This window comes from Candoia aspera, chromosome 3, assembly GCF_035149785.1.
Source record: "Candoia aspera isolate rCanAsp1 chromosome 3, rCanAsp1.hap2, whole genome shotgun sequence".
Taxonomy (NCBI): Eukaryota; Metazoa; Chordata; class Lepidosauria; order Squamata; family Boidae; genus Candoia; species Candoia aspera.
The window spans coordinates 109,886,752-109,908,214 of record NC_086155.1 but is presented as its reverse complement, the minus strand read 5'-3'; the positions used below and the strand labels follow the sequence as shown (position 1 = coordinate 109,908,214).

At 40.9% G+C, this 21,463-nt stretch overlaps 1 protein-coding gene across 1 annotated transcript in view; it reads left to right on the top strand.

Moving 5' to 3' along the window:
• NUF2 (NUF2 component of NDC80 kinetochore complex) overlaps positions 1 to 21,463 on the top strand; it is a 46,756-nt gene that overhangs the window by 8,983 nt on the left and 16,310 nt on the right. The window contains exons 6-8 of the mRNA XM_063300178.1: positions 14,208 to 14,281; positions 15,504 to 15,600; positions 17,560 to 17,622. Coding sequence (XP_063156248.1) covers positions 14,208 to 14,281; positions 15,504 to 15,600; positions 17,560 to 17,622 — 234 coding nt within the window. The remainder of the gene's footprint in view (positions 1 to 14,207; positions 14,282 to 15,503; positions 15,601 to 17,559; positions 17,623 to 21,463) is intronic.

Sequence of the window (21,463 nt, the reverse complement as noted above, 5' to 3'; positions counted from 1 at the left end):
AGATTTGAAAAACAAGTATATAATTAAATAATATATCCGTGAGAAATGACTGAAATGGAACTAAACCTACATTAGGAACTGAGGCTTGATGAAGTTTGCAAATGGACACTAGAGGGAACTAAAAGACCAGGCAGAAAAGTTAAAATGTCTAAGCCAGCTATTACTTTTACTGGTCTCAAAAAATCCTTTGAAAAATGGACTGAGATATTAATAACTAATGCCTCAGAAATGATAGAGATTTCAGTGGTTAAACTTTTAGAAGATGATGAGAAACATTTTAGAAAATAACTCTTACCTGACATAGACGTGGAATTTGAAGGCATGGAAGAGAACAAAATTTAGATTACCAAAATGGAAGTTTGTTGTTTATTCGTTTAGTTACTTCCGACTCTTCGTGACTTCATGGACCAGCCCACACCAGAACTTCCTGTCGGTCGTCAACACCCCCAGCTCCCCCAGGGACGGGTCCGTCACCTCTAGAACACCATCCATCCACCTTGCCCTTGGTCGGCCCCTCTTCCTTTTGCCTTCCACTCTCCCTAGCATCAACATCTTCTCCAGGCTGTCCTGTCTTCTCATTATGTGGCCAAAATATTTCAGTTTTGCCTTTAATATCATTCCCTCAAGTGAGCAGTCTGGCTTTATTTCCTGGAGTACAGACTGGTTTGATCTTCTTGCAGTCCAAGGCACTCTCAGAATTTTCCTCCAACACCACAGTTCCAAGGCATCTATCTTCCTTCTCTCAGCCTTCCTTATGGTCCAGCTGTTGCAGCCATATGTTACTACGGGGAACACCATTGCTTTAATTATGCGGACCTTTGTTGTCAGTGTGAGGTCTCTGCTCTTAACTATTTTATTGAGGCTGGTCATTGCTCTTCTCCCAAGGATTAAGCATCTTCTGATTTCCTGACTGCAGTCAGCATCTGCAGTAATCTTTGCACCTGGAAATACAAAGTCTTTCACTGCTTCTACATTTTCTCCCTCTATTTGCCAGTTATCAATCAAGCTGGTTGCCATAATCTTGGTTTTTTTCAGGTTTAGCTGCAGTCCAGCTTTTGCACTTTCTTCTTTCACCTTCATCACAAGGCTCCTCAGTTCCTCTTCGCTTTCAGCCATCAAAGTGATATCATCTGCATATCTGAGATTGTTAATGTTTCCTCCAGCGATTTTAACTCCAGCCTTGGATTCCTCAAGCCCAGCATGTTGCATGATGTGTTCTGCGTACAAGTTGAATAGGTAGGGTGAGAGTATACAGCCCTGCCGTACTCCTTTCCCAATCTTAAACCAGTCCGTTGTTCCGTGGTTTGTTCTTACTATTGCTACTTGGTAGTTATACAGATTCCTCAGGAGGCAGACAAGATGACTTGGTATCCCCATACCGCTAAGAACTTGCCACAATTTGTTATGGCCCACACAGTCAAAGGCTTTAGAATAGTTAATAAAACAGAAATAGGTGTTTTTCTGAAACTCCCTGGCTTCTTCCATTATCCAGCAGATATTGGCAATTTGGTCCCTAGTTCCTCTGCCTTTTCTAAACCCAGCTTGTACATCTGGCAATTCTCGCTCCATTAATTGCTGAAGTCTACCTTGCAGGATCTTGAGCATTACCTTACTGGCATGTGAAATGAGTGCCACTGTTCGATAGTTTGAACATTCTTTAGTGTTTCCCTTTTTTGGTATGGGGATATAAGTTGATTTTTTCCAATCTGATGGCCATTCTTGTGTTTTCCAAATTTGCTGGCATATAGCATGCATTACCTTGACAGCATCATCTCGCAAGATTTTGAATAGTTCAGCTGGGATGCCGTCGTCTCCTGCTGCCTTGTTATTAGCAATGCTTCTTAAGGCCCACTCAACCTCACTCTTCAGGATGCCTGGCTCTAGCTCACTGACCACACAAGCTATCCCCGATATTGTTATCCTTCCTGTACAGGTCTTCCGTATATTCTTGCCACCTTTTCTTGATCTCTTCTTCTTCTGTTAGGTCCTTGCCATCTTTGTTTTTGATCATACCCATTTTTGCCTGGAATTTACCTCCAATGTTTCTAATTTTCCGGAAGAGGTCTCTTGTCCTTCCTATTCTATTGTCTTCTTCCACTTCCACGCATTGCTTGTTTAAAAATAATTCCTTGTCTCTTCTGGCTAACCTCTGGAATTTTGCATTTAATTGGGCATATCTCCCCCTATCACTGTTGCCTTCTGCTTTCCTTCTTTCTTGGGCTACTTCTAGTGTCTCAGCAGACAGCCATTTTGCCTTCTTGGTTTTCTCTTTCTTTGGGATGTATTTTGTTGCCACCTCCTGAAGAATGTTGCGAACCTCTGTCCATAGTTCTTCCGGGACCCTATCTACTAAGTCCAGTCCCTTAAATCTACACCTCTACTGCATATTCCTTAGGAATATTAGTGAGCTCATATCTAGCTGATCTGTGGGTCTTCCCTAATCTCTTTAGTCTGATCCTAAATTGTGCAAGAAGAAGTTCGTGATCTGAACTACAGTCAGCTCCAGGTCTTGTTTTTACCAACTGTATAGATGTCTGCCACCTTTGGCTGCAAAGGATGTAGTCAATCTGATTTCAGTGTTGTCCATCTGGTGAAGTCCATGTATAAAGCCGTCTCTTAGGTTGTTGGGAGTGTTTGTTATGCAGAGTGAGTTGTCTTGGCAAAATTCTATCAGTCTATGTCCTGCTTTATTTTGTTCTCCCAGGCCATGCTTGCCTGTAATTCCAGGTGTCATTTGACTGCCCACCTTAGCGTTCCAGTCTCCTGTGATGAAAACAACGTCTCTTTTAGGCGTGTTGTCCAGTAGGTGCAGCAGATCCTCATAGAACTGCTCTACTTCAGCTTCTTCAGCATCTGTGGTTGGGGCATATATTTGGATCACTGTGATGTTAGATGGCTTGCCCTGAAGTGGAATTGAGATCATTCTGTCGTTTTTTGGATTGTATCCAAGCACTGCTTTAGCCACTTTACTATTAATTATGAAGGCTACTCCATTTCTTCTGTGGTCCTCTTGTCCTCAGTAGTAGATCTGGTGGTCATTTGATGTGAAGTGGCCCATTCCAGTCCATTTCAGTTCACTGACGCCCAAAATGTCTATCTTTAATCTTGACATCTCACCAATAACCACATCCAATTTGCTCTGGCTCATAGATCTTACATTCCAGGTTCCAGTGGAGTGTTGATCCTTAGAACATCGGATTCGCCGTTCACCACCAGCACCATCGGCCGCTAGCCGTCCTTTCGGCTTTGAGCTAGCTGCGTCATCACGTCTGGGGCTAGTTGAACTCATCCTCTGTTCCTCCCCAGTAGCATTTTGACCATCTTCCGACCTGGGGGTCTCATCTTCCGATGGTATACCGACATATCTCTGGTTGTACTGATCCATTTAGTTTTCATGGCAAGAATACTGGGGTGGGTTGCCATTACCTTCCCCAGGGATCGCATTTAGTCTGACCTCTCTGTCATGACCTTCCCGTCTTGGGTGGCCCTTCATGGTTTAGCTCATGGCATCACTGAGGTGCTCAAGCTCCAGCACCACGACAAGGTAACGATCCTTTGCTGAAGAAAATGGAAGTACAAAAGACAAATCAAGAAAAGGATCTGGACGTGGAAGAAGAAATCCTGGATGATGCTTCTTTATGGGATTTACTTTTCAGCAGCCTACTTTTCAGCAAAATAGGCTGCTGAAAGCTTTGAAGACTCCTGTTGAATGCCAAAGATTGGTGAAAGATCAAATCTTGTGATGCCATTGGAATGATTTAAAGGTCAAGACTGTGCTGAGCAAAAAGAAGGAATATAAAGTTGGACTATTTGTTCAATATTTCTGGCAACTCCTAATGGACTTTTTGCGGAACCAGGACTGAAAAGATGATGTGTGAATTGTGCATGGATAAAAGTACGGCTATGGGAAGAGTTTTTTTATGTGTAATTTTAAGAGGGTGAAAAGTTATTATATTAGCTTATGCTCAGTGTGATGAAGGTTGGAAACCACTTCTTACTGTCTTTTTTTGGTTCTTTTTCTTTTTCTTTTGTTTTCTACTTTTATTTTTTTCCCCTGCACCTTCTGATCTTTTTTTCTACTTTTCTTTTTCCTTCTAGTTTAGTTTGTATTAGTTTTTTCTATGTTTACTAAAAACTTCAATAAAATTATTTAAAAAAGAAAAACCAGATTTGCCAATTGGACTTGCAGTTTTCTTTGAAGTCTGCTTTTTACAAATTCAGCCAGTTCTACAAAAAGCCGGATTTTAGAAGTTTTCAAATTCCAAATAATATGAAACTTATTAGGTAACCCTGAGCGAGCCTTTAACTTGTTCTGTAACCGTCCTGACAGATAAAAGTGCAGTAGAGAGTAAGAGAGCCTTACATAGATTTTTGATGGAAGGATACATAAAAGAAACAGGGTCAAGTAAAATCTGGATCCATTCCCTTTTTTCTCAGTAATAACTATCTTATATTGCAAGGCTGTTTCTGTCTCATCTTGTCTATAATACCACAGTTATGTTCTTTCTTAATACACGAAAAATTGGATAACCAGAATATTACCACTTGGAATTCATCAATCATCTGGGTATCATGTAATGCGAATCCCACTTTTTAGAGGAATTATAAAGTGGTTGCCTTCATAAATCTGAAATGCTATTCCTCCTCCTAATACTTCATATTAATGAAACATTTCAGTGCCAAATTTCTATGTCTGAATGGAATAACAGGTTCGTACTAAATGGTCTCACACTCCACTGCCATCTCTAATACTGGAGAGAGATTGCTCTGACATTCTTGGAAGATGCATATATTCAGTGTACTCAGCACTGTAATGCTTAGGCTTAAAATATAATGATGAAACATTAGCGTTACGTCTTCCCATCAGGGTTTGTTGTATTACTATAGGCTGCTTCAGCTCATTTTTATACTTACTGGGTTGCTATGTAGATGACTCACTTCTCATGATTTCATCAAGAAGTGGAATCAGAACTGGAAGAGGTGTTTAGTTCATGAACTGTGGTGTACAGGTGGTCCCCTGGGTTAAGAATGAGTTCTGTTCCAATGTCTGTCCTTAAGCCGAATTTGTATGTAAGCTGGAAAAGTATTACTGTATAATGCTGTATAAGTAGTATTGTGTAATTAACTCAAACCATTGTGTGTTTAACTTGGATCATTGTATATTTAACTGTACTGCTCAGTTCAAGAGTCCATATTAAAGCAAAACATTTTTTGATGAAGCTTTGATTTTGGGTTTTGACAATTAAATTGTTTTTTATATAAGAAATGTTAGTTAAGGTTTAATTAAGAGTAAGAGATCAAGTTATTATAATATGCATTTATATCAATGTTGGAGAAGGTCGGAAGTCACTTTCTTTATATCTTTTCTTGCTATCCTTGCACTTTTTAGTTTCTTTTTCCTTTTAGTTCTATATTCAAGCTTTTCTGTACTGTATTTTAATTCTATTCTGAAACATATATAGGACAGACAGGCAGAAGACTAGCAGAGTACATCCATGAACACCAACTAGTAGTCAGAAGACACAATGAAAACTTAATTTTCACAACACATGGATAGACTCAACCATAGTTTCAACTGGGAAACTGAGCATCCTAGACCAAGCTAAATCCAAAAACGCTAAGGAATTCCTGGAAGCTTGGTGCTCAGACAAATCAGCCATCAATAGACACATAAACTACATTTATACACCGTTCAAAAGACAATAAAAAACCTAGGAAGCAAACAAAAAGACCAAAACACAACCTCTCAAGCAGCCTACAACCTGGTAAGTGGGGATTAACACCAGACAAACAATCAAGCAGAAAACAATACCCCTAATCAAGGAACTACCAAGGAGAAAACCACAGCCCCACCAACACTGACAGGACAAGCTACTGTATATAAACAGCAAACCCCACACTCACTAGCACTGATGACGTTACTTAGTTGGGTAATGAAACATCTGCAAGCATACAGCCAAGTTCAGAGAGCACCAAAGACTCCAGAGTTTAACCCTGAGCTACATATATTCTCTTATATTGGTTCCCAAGTTTTACATCATTTGCACATTTAATAAATATTACCTTTACCTCTTCATCCAAGACATTAATAAAAATATGGACGTATATGGGCCTCAGGCAGAAGCTTGTGACATATAACTCGATACCTCACTTTAGTTCGATGAAGACCCATAGATGACCATTCTTTGAATATGACTTTTGAGTCAGCTATGTATTCTTTTAATTGTCATTGTCATCTAGCTCTCATCCACTACATCTTATTAATCAAAATGTATGGAGTGCTTCAAATGTTTTGGTGACATCAAGATGTATTATGCTTCCAACATTCCCACAAGCTACCAAGGATCTTAATTAAAAAATGAGAAGCTACCCTGGCAAGACTTGCTCTTAAAATATTTATGGTGATTGTGGTAACTGCTGCGTTTTCAAGGTGCTTCCTTACAGATCAAGCAATGTATGATCTACTCCAAAGTCTTCCTAAGAATTGATATCAGGCTGATTGGTCTGTAGTTCCCTGGATTCTTTGCTTCTCCCTTTTTGAAGACTTGGTCACCTCTTATCACTTGCTATTTTATCTGGATTTCTCAAAGATACATCAAGTTTCAGCCAGACAATCAACAAGTAGAATTTGGTTGTCTTTGAACATGCAAGACGCAATGTACTTTTCATATCTTGTTAAGATAGTTGAGCTTAACAAAATGCAGCCCAGTCATTGTGATTTGTAAATTATGATTGATGAGAGAGTGTTACATGTGAACCAGGCCACTAAGTTTGTTCAACAAGTTGTGGTTAAAACAAGCCATTCTTTGCACAATCTTTGAACCTGGTCTTCTGTGTTACTTGCCACAATGACTCAGCAAATCCAATCTTACATCTTTATGACCTCTAGTTCTTTCAGTCACCCTTGTTACCGATTTGCTTTGGAGGTAGAGAAATTAAGTAGTACTCCCTGTCAATTACATTTATTTGCAATAGGAATAGATTTGCTATGTCAGTTTTTTTTGGCATTGGTGAAAAGTCATGGACCCTATCTCCTTTTCTATTTCTATTAATGGGGCCAGACAGTTAAAAAGCACCCCAAATAACATCCATAAAAATTTATATGAACAAGCAAAGAGTGCTGTCAGCACCTGATCATTCGAGCATTCACACAATCACAGTCAGGAGGCTAGGATTCCTTTAACTGTTTTAATGAAGCGAAATGAATGGTACAGAAGGCAAGCTGCGAATAAAGTGTTCCTGCTCAAACCTAACTTTAAAACTACATTCCCTTGGTCAGTCCCCTTTCCCATGAAAGCATGTCACCCTCCTCCCATCCAGGTGGTGTTCCTGGTACATCTCAACCCCGTGTCCTTGATGTCCGCCATAGCCATAATAAACCACTTCACACCCCCTCCCATCTGGTGACATGGAGTCTGTTACTTTGATAAGGAAATGATGGCAGATGCTCCGATAAGGGGTTTTGTAAAACTGATTGGGGGGATCTGACATACCGCCCCCCCCCCGAGAAAGATTAAGAAAATAATAGAAAATAATATATCAAATGGAACTGGAAAAATGTGATTAATAAGGTGAGGGTTTAGAAAGATACTTTGCATGAAACTTTGTGGTTAAAATAGAAGCATTAACATGACATGCATTAACCCACTCAGGATATGGAAAATGCTTCCACTGAATCAAATACTGTAAAGATTTGCAGAAAAAACGAGAGTCCAGAATGTCTTCAAAATGTTGATAGCCGTCGATCATGATGGGTAGAGGGGTTGCTGCAGGCTGATGCCACTTAGATCGTTCCGGTGCATGTTTAAGCAAGCTGCAATGAAAAACAGGATGAAGCTGCTTGAGGCGGGGGGTAATTATATTTGAACAGTCACAGGATTAATAATTTTGGTGATGGGGAATGGCCCAACAAATTTAGGGGCAAGCTTCTATGAGGGTTGTTGTGAGCGCAAAAATTTGGTGGAGAGGCAAATGAGATTGCCAACTTTAAACTTCCATTCTGGGCATCTGTGCCGGTCAGCAAATTTTTTGTGAGTTTCATGTGTGTGATCTAATGCTTGGTGGATGACCGGCCAATTAGTGGCGATCGGGGTGGCCCAGTCAGCTACGGAGGAGTCAGGCAAGGATTGCAGTTGAAGTTCAGGTATGGGAATGAAGTCCTGGCCGTAAACAATGTGAAAAGGGGAAAAGCCAGTGCTTTGGTGAACTGCATTGTTATAAGCAACCTCAGCAAAAGGGAGGAGGTCTACCCAATCGTCCTGTTGAAAGCTAATGTAACAGTGTAAGAATTGCTCTAGAGTAGACTGAGCTTGTTCAGTCACTCCGTCCATCTGGGGATGGCTCGAGCTGAGGGATTGCTGGACGCCAATTTTAAAAATGTACGCCAAAATTTGGAAGTAAATTGGCCGCCTCTGTCTGAAATCATGCGTGGGACACCCGTGGATTTTGTGGGTGAGATGTGGGTGAGAAATAGCTTTGCTAATTGTTGGGCATTTGGTATTTTAGCGCAAGGGATAAAATGAGCCTGTTTGGAAAATAAATCACAGTCCAAATGACAGTTTTGTTTTTACTCTCAGGTAAATCCACGATAAAATCCATGGCAATTTCTTTCCATGGAGCCTTGGGGGCGGCTATGGGTTGTAAAAGTCCTTGTGGTTTCCCCCCCTTCCTCTTTGCCTGGGCACAGACATGGCATGATGTGACATAGGAGTGTACGTCAGAGCGAAGGGAGGGCCACCAAAATTGGCGCCTCACCAAGTGGAGAGTTTTTGTGAAGGCAAAATGACCTGCAGACTTGCTATCATGGGAATGGTGTAAAATTGTCTGGCGAAGAGACTCAGGCACATAGATTTTGTTGTTGCAATACCAGACATTGTCAATTTCAGTTAATTGGGCTTTGTTACATTGTAGCCAGGGATCCTTAGGGAGCACCTGAAGCAGCTCCTCTTTTAGGTCAGTCTGCACTTTCACTTTCTCGGCTACTGCTTGTTTGCGTGTTACGCAAGCCATTCCAAGCTGCTTGTGAGAGAAAACTCTGTCTACAATTTCAGTCTGGGCAGTGTGATAGTGAGGGAGGCGAGAAAGTGCATCAGCAAGAAAGTTCCTCTTGCCAGGGATGAAATTTAGGGTAAAATTAAAGCAGCTAAAAAATTGAGCCCAGGGAATTTGTTTGCCATTCAATTTCCTGGGGGTCTGTAAGGCCTGGAGGTTTTTCTGATCAGTCCAAACCTCGAAGGGACAATGAGCTCCTTCTAACAAACGCCTCCAATATGTGAGAGCTGTTTTAACAGCAAAAGCCTCTTTTTCTCAAATGGGCCAGTTGTGTTCAGAGTCTGAAAATTTGCGCGAGAGGTATGTGCAGGGGTGGGGGAAATCGGTTTCATCTTTTTGAACCAAGACTGCCCCAACAGCTGAGTCGGAGGCGTCCACCTGTACAACAAAGGGGCAAGTTGGGTCCGGGTGGGCTAAAATGGGTTCTCTAGTGAAAAGAAGCTTTAAACGGTCAAAAGCAGTTTGTCAGTCAGAAGTCCATGCAAGTTTAGCTCCTGGGGAGGTAACTTTTCGTGTTTCCCCCCTCCCCTTAGTTTTCAACAAGTCAGGGGTAAAGCAATTTGAGCAAATTGTGGGATAAAATTTCTATAGGAATTCATGAAGCCTAGGAAACTTTGAAGTTGCTTCTGGGTGCGAGGGGGTTCCCACTCCATTATGTCTTGTACTTTGGCAGGATCCATTTCGACGCCCTTAGAAGAAATACGATAGCCCAAATAGTCCAGCTGGGACTTGTGAAACTCACATTTAGAGAGCTTAGCCTACAGCTTAGCATCTCTCTGTTTTCGCAAGACCTTTTTGACAAGCTGAACGTGGTCTTCGAAGTTGTCAGAATAGATTAAAATGTCATCCAAATAAACTAGGACCCCTTTGTACAAATGCTCATGGAGGACCTCATTAATATATTGCATAAACACTCCAGGGGCGCCAGCCAACCCAAATAGGAGGACTTTGTATTGATAGGAACCCAGAGGGCAGTTAAATGCGGTTTTCCATTCATCCCCCTCCCGAATTCGAATTCTAAAGTAGGCTTCCCTGAGGTCAAGTTTGATGAATACTTTTCCCTTTGATAGGTGAGATAGCATGTCTTTCATTAAGGGGAGAGGGTATTGATTATTGAGATGGCATTTATTCCACAGTAATCCGTGCAGAGTCTAAGAGAGCTGTCCTTTTTCGCCCGGAAAAATACTGGGCTGCCAAGGGTGAATTGGCAGGCTCAATTGGACCCCCTTTCTAAGTTTTTGTCAATGAATTCTCTGAGAACCTTTTTCTCAGTTTCTGTCATAGCATACATTTTCAGCTTGGGTAGTTTAGCCTTTGGGTCAATTTCAATGGCACAATCAGTTTTCCTGTGAGGAGGCAATTGGTCACATTCTTTTTCATCGAACACATCCAGAAAGTCAGTATACTCGGTTGGAATGCCAGGCTGTGCCTCAGGTTCCGCTGTTGGGTCTGGTTGAGGAGGATGCTGGCTACATTCCGCCTGGTTCGTGGTACAGTAAAGAGGTTGCTCTCCCCATTGTTAAACAATAAAGCCCCCGACTCCCAGTCGATTTGTGGTTTTCTACTCTTTAGCCACGGGAGTCCCAGGATGATAGAATAGTTGGCGATAGGGGCTACAATAAATTGCAAGGTTTCTTTATGTCCCCCCAACCTCATGGTGACAGTCTCAGTTCGGAATTCAGCGGGACCCTTGTGGGCAATAGAACGGTCCATCTGGGTGAAAATAATTGGATGCTTAAGTCTTTTGGTTTTAAGGCTCAGCGTGTCAATTAGGGCAGGGTGTATTAAGCATTTTGTGCACCCCGAGTCTAACATCGCTGTCAGATTGGCTTTGTGTCGGGTTCTTAAGTTTTTTAGTTCTACCAGCAATGTGGGGCAATCATCACTCACCAAATGGTCTTTGTCGTCTTCCTCCGAAGTAGGCATGTTACGCCCTGGAGTTTCTACCTGCTCGCGGGCGCGATTTAGAACAGGTGAAATTCGTTTCCTGCCAGCTCCCATTCTTCCTGTTCAGAGTCTTCACCGGAGTCCATCAGGGACTTCGTACCTGGATCCTTTTGTGCTAGTGCAGTCGCAGCGGCTGCCTTGTGTCTGGTCGGCGGGGTCTTAGCCAGTTTGGTTCCTCCTTTAGGTGCCTCAGACTCCCTGCGTGGGCATTCTGCTGCTCTGTGGGTGTCCTTCCCACATTTGAAACAGCCGCCTTTTCTTCCTGTGCGGTCTTTCGGGTCCTCCTTGTCACAAAACAGTTTTTGCTGGGCGAAGGGAAATTGACCTGGTGCTACGGTATTCTTTCCCATCGCTTGCGCGCAGAGTTGCCTACGAATTGGTATTGGGTATTCTCTACCTCCCCTGCTAGGCAAATCCATTCTTTTAAAGTGGGGGGGGGGTGTCTCCGCGGCAGAGTGCCCATCTCAGTATTTCTGGCTGCAAGCCCCCTTTGAAATAGTCAATCTTAGTGGTTTCTGACCAGTCCATAACTTTTCCAGCAACAGCTTTGAAGTCCATGGCATACTCAGCCACGGTTCTTCCCCCTTGCCTAAGTTGCTGGATACCTGTCTTCGCCCTCATCTTGTCGAGTGGATCCTCGAACCCGTCTCTCAGTGCCCTCATGAAGTCCTGCAGGCTGTTCAGCTCCAGGGCCATGGCATTGTGCAGTTGCACAAACCATTCTGCTGCAGATCCCTGAAGCCTGGCGCCTACCTGGCTCACTTTCTTGTACTCGGTGGGAAAGCAAGACCCATATTCTTTCATGTATATGGACACATTGGTCAAGAACGCCAACTGTCATGGATCTCCATCAAACTTAACTTGTATGTCCTTTGGGGCCGCAGCCGGTGTCACTCAGCTGGGTACAGCTCTCCCTCAGTCGCCTTGGCTCTCCTGGTGGCCTCCACTCTGCCGGCGCCTCACTGGGGATTCGAAATCCCGGGTTGGGGTTAGGGTACGCCGCCTTCCTCGTGAGTCCAGCGATGCCACTCTGGATAGCGGACTCGAGATCTCTGCCAAGGGGTACGCCATGGTCTCAAGGGTTTTCGATACCTGCTGCAACACCACTTCCATAGCAGACATCCTCACCTCTAGGCTCCGCATTTCTTGCGGAGTCCCGTTGTGGTCTGCTATAGTCCCATGCGACCCCGCACCCTTACTTGTGCCTCCACGGGTGAAGGGGCTCTTCTCTCTTCTTCTCTGGCACCGGGCTGGGAAGGACTCAGCTCTGGTTCTTCTATGATCACGCTTGGCGTCTGAGGCTCTCTCACGAAATAAATGGTACAGAAGGCAAGCTGCAAATAAAGAGTTCCTGCTCAAACCTAACTTTAAAACTACATTCCCTTAGTCAGTCCTCTTTCCCATGAAAGCATGTCACCCCCCTCCCATCCAGGTGGTGTTCCTGGTGTATCTCAACCCCGTGTCCTTGATGTCCGCCATAGCCATAATAAGCCACTTCACATTCCAACTTCATACCCCCTCCCATCTGGCGACACAGAGTCTATTCCTTTGATAAGGAAATGATGGCAGATGCTCCGATAAGAGGTTTTGTAAAACCTTTGATCAGGGGGATCTGACAAGTGCTATGATTTGGCTATGCATTTGTTGCAATGCTCTGAGAGTACGTGTAGAGCACAGATCTGTTGTGTGTCTGTGTTCAGAATTAAGAGTTGGGCACTGTTGGCAGTAATTTAGGATGAACATTCCAAGGTTCTCAAGTTTTGGCTTTTTTACATTTACGCAAATATTTTTAAAAAAAACAGTGATTATTTTTCAGTTATAGTATTTCTCCTAAGGGAGTGGGGGTATTTACTTGGCATTTCTGTAAATAAACTGTTGTAGCCCTAAATCTGTGTTGTGAAATATTTGATTAGGTACTTCCACAACTTGTCATGTCACACTTCACAAACAAGCTGAAAGATAATGAAAAGAAGAAAAGCCCTGATATAATTGGGATAGGACAGTATATCTTTAGATGTGTCAACATTCTAATCTCCCATCAGTTTGATTACAATGAGAATTTGGCAAAGAAAGGTGCCTTTAGACTATTAAGGAATATTCTTTGAGTGATCATTTATGCAGTCAAATGAAAACCATTTGAGGCAAAAAGGTTTTAAGTGTACTTTGAATTGCTGGTTTTGACAATGATGGTAATATTGGAAATGGCATAATTGCAGAGGCTATTTCCATTCATTCGATCAAGGAGGCAACCACTCACAATTTTCTAAGGAAAAGTTGATGGTGATCACTACCTCCCCTGATGGAAGAAGATGGCTTCAGTTTTGATTTTGGTGTCTGTCATTATTAGAAGATGGATGCATCTGCCTCCATTTACACAATATGCAAGTGAAAAGTTTGCAACGAATTATACACTGTTGCCTGAAAGAGCTGTTCTGAGATGTGATGTACTGCGGTCATATATCACCTTTTCCAAGGAAGAATAGAAACTCAAGTATTCTTCAACCACTAAGAAGTTGTCTGGCTTCTTGGTTAAGGGCAGTACCGTAGTGGGATCACCTGTAGCAGAGATGCACATTCAGGCACCTCCAGAAATTTCTATCAATTTTAATATGGCACAGTACATTGTAGTAATCATATTAGAAGTATTCCTTAATTTAATCTTAATTAAATTAAATCTTAATTTGATTTAGCAAGACTGACAAATTCATAATTTTTTTTAAATAACAAGATGCCCAGTTTATTTCTCCCTTCTTTCCCCCCACAAAAAACTCATTGGCAGCTACCACTTGTTTTAAATGGGATGATAGAATTCAGTTAACCCTTACCTCTAACATGTCAGGGTTGAATCGCTCTACTGGAATCTATTCTCAGATTTAAAAAGCATTCATCTGCTTGGCATTCTGATCTGCTGAAGAACAAAAAAAGGCTTTTTGAGATGTGGAATTGAGAAAGCGACACTTGTCTCCCTCTCTAGTTTAATTAATCTTGGAGACATTCATTATATCCAGCTTTTATGTATTAGTAGCCAATACTGTCAATTCAAACTGTGTGGCAAAACTTGGAGCTTTTACTGCTGGATTTGCAGCTCAGCATAAATGCATTAAATAAGGATACAGTCTGACCAGTATAATTTCACTTTTTCTAGCCAGTTGCAATTTTTTCTATAATACGTTGAATAGCATGTAATGTAAATTTTTTCTTTTTCAAAGAAATCAGCTATGGAAAAAGAGCAACGACTTCAGATGGCAATCCAGGATGCGACACTGAAGTTGGAAAAGTTGGAGTAAGTTAACTATTGAATGAGTACCTCATATTAAAATTATTATTTAAGAATCAATTCATAAGACTGAAGTACCTTCTATCTGGCATAGAATTTGTAATACCATTTTGAAGTATGCATGTCTGAATTCTGTTTATATGCTTTTCACATGGATTCTCTTGTCAATTAGGGAAGGCATTTGAGCCAAAGATTTGCCCTTGCATGTTGTTACAGGCGGTGTTGTAAATTGGCCCTGGATGTTCAGTGTTTAATAGATAACTAGGTGCTGCTAATGAGTTCTTTTGAAGTACTTCTCATAAGGAAATTTTTTTTAGACAGTTCTTCTGTTGGCTTGTTCTTGATTATTTCTGGTCTTTTATGGGAGATAATATTTATCTGTAGCAAGTGCTATAATATGAAATTAAAGCCTGCATGACATTGTAATGGGTCAGGAGATGGTCAGAGGAAGGGATAGTGATCTCTTTCTGTGCTTCTTTTCTTTCTTAAATTTGGCTTATTTCTCCCAAGGAGGAAGTCAGTGAGGTTCCTTCTTCAGCTTTTCCATTACATGTACCTATGCTCTTCTGCTCATACCTCCTAGTGGATAGGGGAAAAAGAAGAGCTTCTTATCTTTTCTGTGTCATTCCCAATGGGAAACATGGTTGAAATGGTTTTGGGAAGGACACATTCTCACAATGGCTTATTGGAGCTGAATTTGTTCAGTGTCTACAATATAGCCTCAACATTATAGGGATTTGCCTTCAGTTAAAAAAGGAATGAGATTGTGCTTTTCTTGGGCCAAGTCTCTGGAGCTACAGTTACCACTTTAGGTAGAAATATCTGTTGAGTTCTCTTTACACACAAAGTGGTTGCATAGATGTGGCTGGGGTTGATAAGAAGGGGCTATGTGCTTCTTTGTGTCTATCAAATCATGGTTTACCTCCCCTGCTATTTTCATGCAAGATCTCTATAAGTTCCATGCTTTCTAAATTAAGAATTTTTATCTTGCTTATTGAATTAAAATTGTTTAAGCAAATACCTATAGAAAGACTATTCCTTTTATATACTGTATATTGAAAAATTTATATTAAATATTCTCTTATATTACTGCAGAACTTAAAGTTGCCAGGTAGCTTCATCAAAAAGAAGCAGCTTTTCTAATTGAAACAATTATATATTTTTATATGTTATATTTACATATCAAATCCATTTTTCTCTGTGCTGAGCACTATTTCTATATACTCAGTGTTGTTCCTGCAGACCAACAAGTAGAGTTCAAGGAGCTGTCTCAAGATATTCAAGAACTACAGCAAAAGCTCAACCAAGAATATCGGCAGAAAACAGTATGTGTTCTTTTTAGAGTCCACTTGATGTGCACAAGCTATGCTGTGCTTAGCTCTTCCATTACACAACAGCTTAAGAGGACTTGTAGTAAAATATATACTATGACCTGCTACTTTTTTAGAACATTACATAAATTGTTTAGGATTTAGAAAACATGCACTGATTAGCTGCGGTTATATGTTGTTTCCATTCTCATTCTTATAACTGTACTTTGTGCCAGAGATGTCTGACTTTACAATGACTCAGTTTGTCCACTGAGGTTATTCCTTCCCTGTTTCATAGCAAAGCTGTTATAAATTGCTTCTGAGGAGATGGATTGGACAAGCTCTTCTGTTTCTCTGTATGGCTCATAGGCTCATAATAGCTGGGTTCATGCATCAGTGTAAAAATAAGATTTTTAACCTTCGTTTGTTGAATAAACCATAGTTGGTTGGGTTCACATAGAGGGTTAGGTTACTTTATAAACCATATTATAGCTAATTATGATGTGTGAAACCAGACCTTATTTAGTCTTCCTAGAAATACCTTCATAATATGGAAGAAAAAAATGCCTGATTAAAATTGAAGGTAGTCTAAGGTGAAATGAAAAATAGAAGACTTTCTTAAAACATATCACAAGACTGTCTAGATCTTTTCAGTTCGGATTCTGTTCCATTAATGGGACAAATACAGAATTGCTTGCTTTGGTAGATGACCTTCATCAAGACCTGGATGTGGGGAATACACCCCTCTTGGTCTTGTTAGAACTATTAGCAGCTTTTGATAACTTTAAGCATGGTATCCTTCTGGTCCATATCCAAGGTTTGGGAGTGAGGTTCAGCTCTCATTCGAGTGGACAATTCCATTTGATGATTTTTGTGGGGGACTCTTAATGTCCCCGGGAGCTCCAGTGCAGGGTACCATATGGATTGGTGCTGTCCCACATTAAACCATTGGGAGACGTTATCTGTCAGTTCAGGTGAGGTGTCATCAGTGTGCTGATGATACTTAACTATGCACTGCCACCCAGGTCCAAGCCAAGATGCCATGGAAATCCTGGATGGGAAAAAACAAGCTCAGATTAAATCCTATCATGACAAAGCCTGTAGGTGTCAGCAAGCATTGAATCAGTAATATCAGTCCCAGTACTCTTAATTATTAATTATTGTTAGCCACTCAGAGTCATGAACTTGAGGTAGGTGGCCATATAAATTGAGATCATACATACATACTGTACATACATACACAATCCCACTGAAGAGGTGGTTCATGGCCTGGGGGTCTTTCTGGAGTCTCAGCTCCTGCTCAGGCAGCAGGTAGAAGCCATGATCAGAGGAGCTTTTTCCCAGCTTCTGCTGGTGCACCACTTACCATCCTACCTGAACTAGGATGCTGTGGCCACAGTAACTCGTGTCCTGATCACAACCTGATAGGGCTTCTGCAATGTGCTTTTGGGTGGGTCTGCCTTTGGATACCACCTGGAAACTGCAGCTAGTGCGAAATCCAGTGGCAAGACTGGGACAGCCCTGACAGTGTAGAATAAGAACTATATTAAAGTTGTGCATTGTTTGCCAGTAGGCATTTAGCCCCCATTTAATGTAGTGGTCATTATCTTTAAAGCAGTATATGGTGCAGCACCCTGACAGCCAACACCAATTCAATTCATTCAATCCATTCATTCCAGTCATCTAGACTTCCTTTGCCTGTGGCAGCTCCACTTTCTGAAACTCTTGTTTCCCCACCTCATACCTAATGAGTATTCTGTAAGCAAGTCAAGCCTATGTTGTTTTAGCAACCCTGTAGCCCCCAGTGGTCCTGAGTGGGAGTGTTTGTCCTTTATATTTAATTTTTGGATTTTATGATTAAATATTTTTATTTTGTACGTTGGTGTCTGCCACTTAGAGTCCTCCAGGATTGGGCCAGATTATAAATATTGCTAAAAAAATTTCTTAATTGTCATGCATTTGTTCTTTTCCTAGAGTGTTCTGCAAGAAGTGATCCACCAAAAAAGAATGGAAATTGCAGAAAAAAATCAAAATCTAGTAAGTGGAACCAAGCAAAGATCAGTAAATTTAGGAATAAATCTGACCACAAAAACTGATAAGACTCAGCATACACTTATCCATAATAGCTTATATACTATATACTGTGAGCATCTTTTGATTATTTCAAAGACATATTTTAAACCACTTCAGGTTTGTATCACTTTTGAGCTGAGATTTTTTGCCACTAGAGATGTGGAAGCCAATCTGTGACCATGCAGCTCCTGCACAGATCAAAGTATGTTTCGCCCTTGAATGGATCCAGAACATGCATGTTTGGTCTGGTCACAGACCCAGATTGTCTATGCTGTAACAGAGGTATTTTGGGGTGGGGGGAAAGGAAAGGTAGCTATGGAGAGATGGGGAGGAGAAGGAGAAGAAAGAGGGGTAAGTTATACCAGTATTGCCCTATTTGCCCCTTACTTATCCATTTCGCTTATGTTGGACTTTGTCCTCTCTGGAATGGTTCAGGTAAGCTTCAAGGCACAGCATGCATGAGGCAAAACCCTTTTTTTGCTTTGTATGCAGTATTTGCTGCTATCTATACCTACTTAGCAAAATTACACTGAATTACGTTGTTGGCTTTTGTTTACATGTTTACACATTTTTAAATAAACTGTTCAGATGTGACCCATAGTGTGATCTTTAGAATCTACTGATAAATCAGGACTAATTACAGAATGTTCTTAGTGTCTGCTAACACTTAGAAACAGGACTATCTGCTAACTCTGAATCTGAATACTATTCCTTTGAAGCTGCTTAATAATAAGGCTGTGCAGCACTTTGGATTCAAAGGTCCTTCAGAGCATGCAAGGGTGCGCATGTAATACCTATTTGCAACTTCTTGAAACAGCCAAGTCTTCTATCAAGGTCATGCAGTTTGCATTCTTAGGAAGATATGCATTTGGTTTAAGGAGTTGTTGGCATGTACTAACATGCACATCCCTGTATGATCCAAAGTACCCTTTTGCCCTTGAATTGAAATGACTGCACATCTCTTTAATAAGAAGGGGGGAGTGTTTTAACTTTTTGGCAAATAACCCCTCTCCCTGCATAATACACAGTTCAGAAACTGCGTGGACAGAGGGAGACCAATTTCCATCTGTCCTTTTTTGTTCTATTTTATCTGTCATCAATCAAAATGTATTTACAGTCTGAGAGCAAACACAAGACGACCAGCAATACAATAAGTATAAAAAGGAATTTTTAAAATTGTGAGAAAATGTATCATGTTCATTATACCACAGACCTGATTTACTTAAATTTAGGCATTTTTTTCTCTTTGCAATAGAAGTGAAGGATGTTGTTTAAACTATAGTGTTGCTGTGATTCATGAACAGCTCATTCTATAGTTCCACACCAGGTAGGGAAGTGAAGTACTCTTCCAACACAAGCTCCATTGCACTGAAAAATGGCAATTATACATGAAGTCCACCAGTATCTAGACTTGACCTAAAAATTTCAAACAAAAAAACTCAAGTACGGTATTTATCAGAAAGGAAGTTGGCTCTGAATTTAAAATGACACTGCCCTCCCCACCTTGAAGATGAGCAAGAAACAAGATTATTCTGAATGCTGCCCGGTTTCCCTGTCTTGTCAGCTAGAGTGACCAGACAGCATTTTGCTGCCCCCCTCCCTGCAAAAAGAATGTATGAATGTAACAGGAAAGGGCAGGTCAATGACAGAATTTAATATTGATAGAATTAATGACTGCTGATTAAAATAGCCTATAAAATAAGCCACCTCATTTATAAAATTAAGCCTCCATTTGCATATATACACAGAATCTACTCTTGCGCACCTACACATGTAAGTACATATACTAACATAAGAGAAAAAGACTGCAGAAATAGGTGTGCAGTATAAATTTACATGCCCTTACTCTGAACTAAGTTGAGTTCAATGGCTCTTACTCCTAGATATGTATGCTTAGCCTCACTCATCCTCTGCGTGTGACAGGATGACAGGGAGGGGGACAGGATCAGCATGTTTGTCCTGTCCTTGACGGTAGCAATTTCATCCCTCTCATGCTTCCCAGGAGACTACTGTTGCAAGTACTCACACTTTACATCTATTCTGGACTGTTGGTTTTTGGGTGGAACAGTGTTCATAACTGCCTGTTCAATGTTCTGTCAGTCCAGAATCCAGAGCAGTTCTGGAAATCATAGATATCACAACACTAGGATTTTGAAGCCGCAGAACTCTGGAAGATTAGTAGATGACAGAAAAGACATAACAAAAAAACCTGATTCTCTGTTGCCATCTAATGATCACTGGGGAGGAATTGTGTTCTTTCAAACATCTTCCTGAAATTGTTATCTACCCCAGTATTGAAGGAAATAGGTACTTTCTTTTCCTTTTCAGCAGCCTGGTGCTGGGTGGCTGCCAAAAAAGGCTATTTGCATTTCTATCAGAAAGACTGACTGATCCTAGAAACCACATCCATCCTAAATGTGAATTACATTTATCATCATCACTCCTTAGTACACATAACAGAAGAAGAGTAGTCATGAGCAGAGTCAGACTCATACTCTGTTCAGCAAACAACAGATCTTCCTTTAACACTGGAAGGAAGAAAACCTGCAGCAAACATGTCAAACCATTATAGACAAAATGTACCATTGACAGCATCACCATAGAATATTGGAAGTGACCTTGGAGGTTACTTAGTCCAACCCTTTGCTCAAATTCACTATTGGCATTCATAACAGATGGCCATCCAGCCTCTCTGTAAACCAGGGTTTCTCAACCAGGGTTCCATGGCACCCTAGGGTTCCAGGAGAGGTCACCAGGGATTCCCGGGGAGATCACGATTTATTTAAAAAATTATTTCAAATTTGGACAACTCCACTTTAAAGAGGTAAGGTTCATTATTTTTAGTTTAAGAACACTGTTAATGCATACAGACAGGCCTACACATGAAACGAATATAATACTTTTGTAACTTGTTTATATTTGAGCCTGAATGTGCAAGGGGTTCCCCAAGGCCTGAAAAATATTTTTTTTAATAAGAATTTTATTAAGTTTCAAGACAAAGATAAAAGCTACAAAAAAAAACTAAAAAAAAAATACTAAAAAGATGTGAAAACACAAGAGAATTTTTTTTTTTCAACATTACAGAAGGATGTGACTTCTGACTTTTAACAGCAAGGATATACAAAATTTTTCCATAATCTCTTAAAGGTAAAGGTAAAGGTTTCCCTTGACGTAAAGTCCAGTCGTGTCCGACTCTAGGGGGCGGTGCTCATCTCCGTTTCAAAGCCTTGGAGCCGGCGTTGTCCATAGGACACTTCCGGGTCATGTGGCCAGCATGACTCACGGAACGCCGTTACCTTCCCGCCGAAGCGGTACCAATTAATCTACTCACATTTGCATGTTTTCGAACTGCTTGGTGTGCAGAAGCTGGGACGAGCAACGGGAGCTCACCCCGCCGCGCGGTTTCGAACCGCCGACCTTCCGATCGACAGCTCAGCGGTTATTAAACCAAAACCACATTATTTCTATAAATCATTCCACTTTGGCACATTATAAAAATCATTAAGTACAGGTACTCCCTCCCCTTATAGTAAAATAAAGAAAAAAAATCATATAAACCTCCTAAACAGCTATTCTCCCCCCAAAAGACAGCAGTTATTATTCCCTTCCTCCTCCTATTCTGTACATTTCTGTCTACTATAATAAAAAACTAAAAAGCACATAAATTGTCTGCCATTATACTTAATAGTACAACAATTTTAATCTTAATAAACCCAAAGCCATCCACATAAACTTTTTGTTAACCCTAATCTTAATCCAAATCCTTAAAAACTAATAACATCAACCAAATACAAAAAGCAATTCA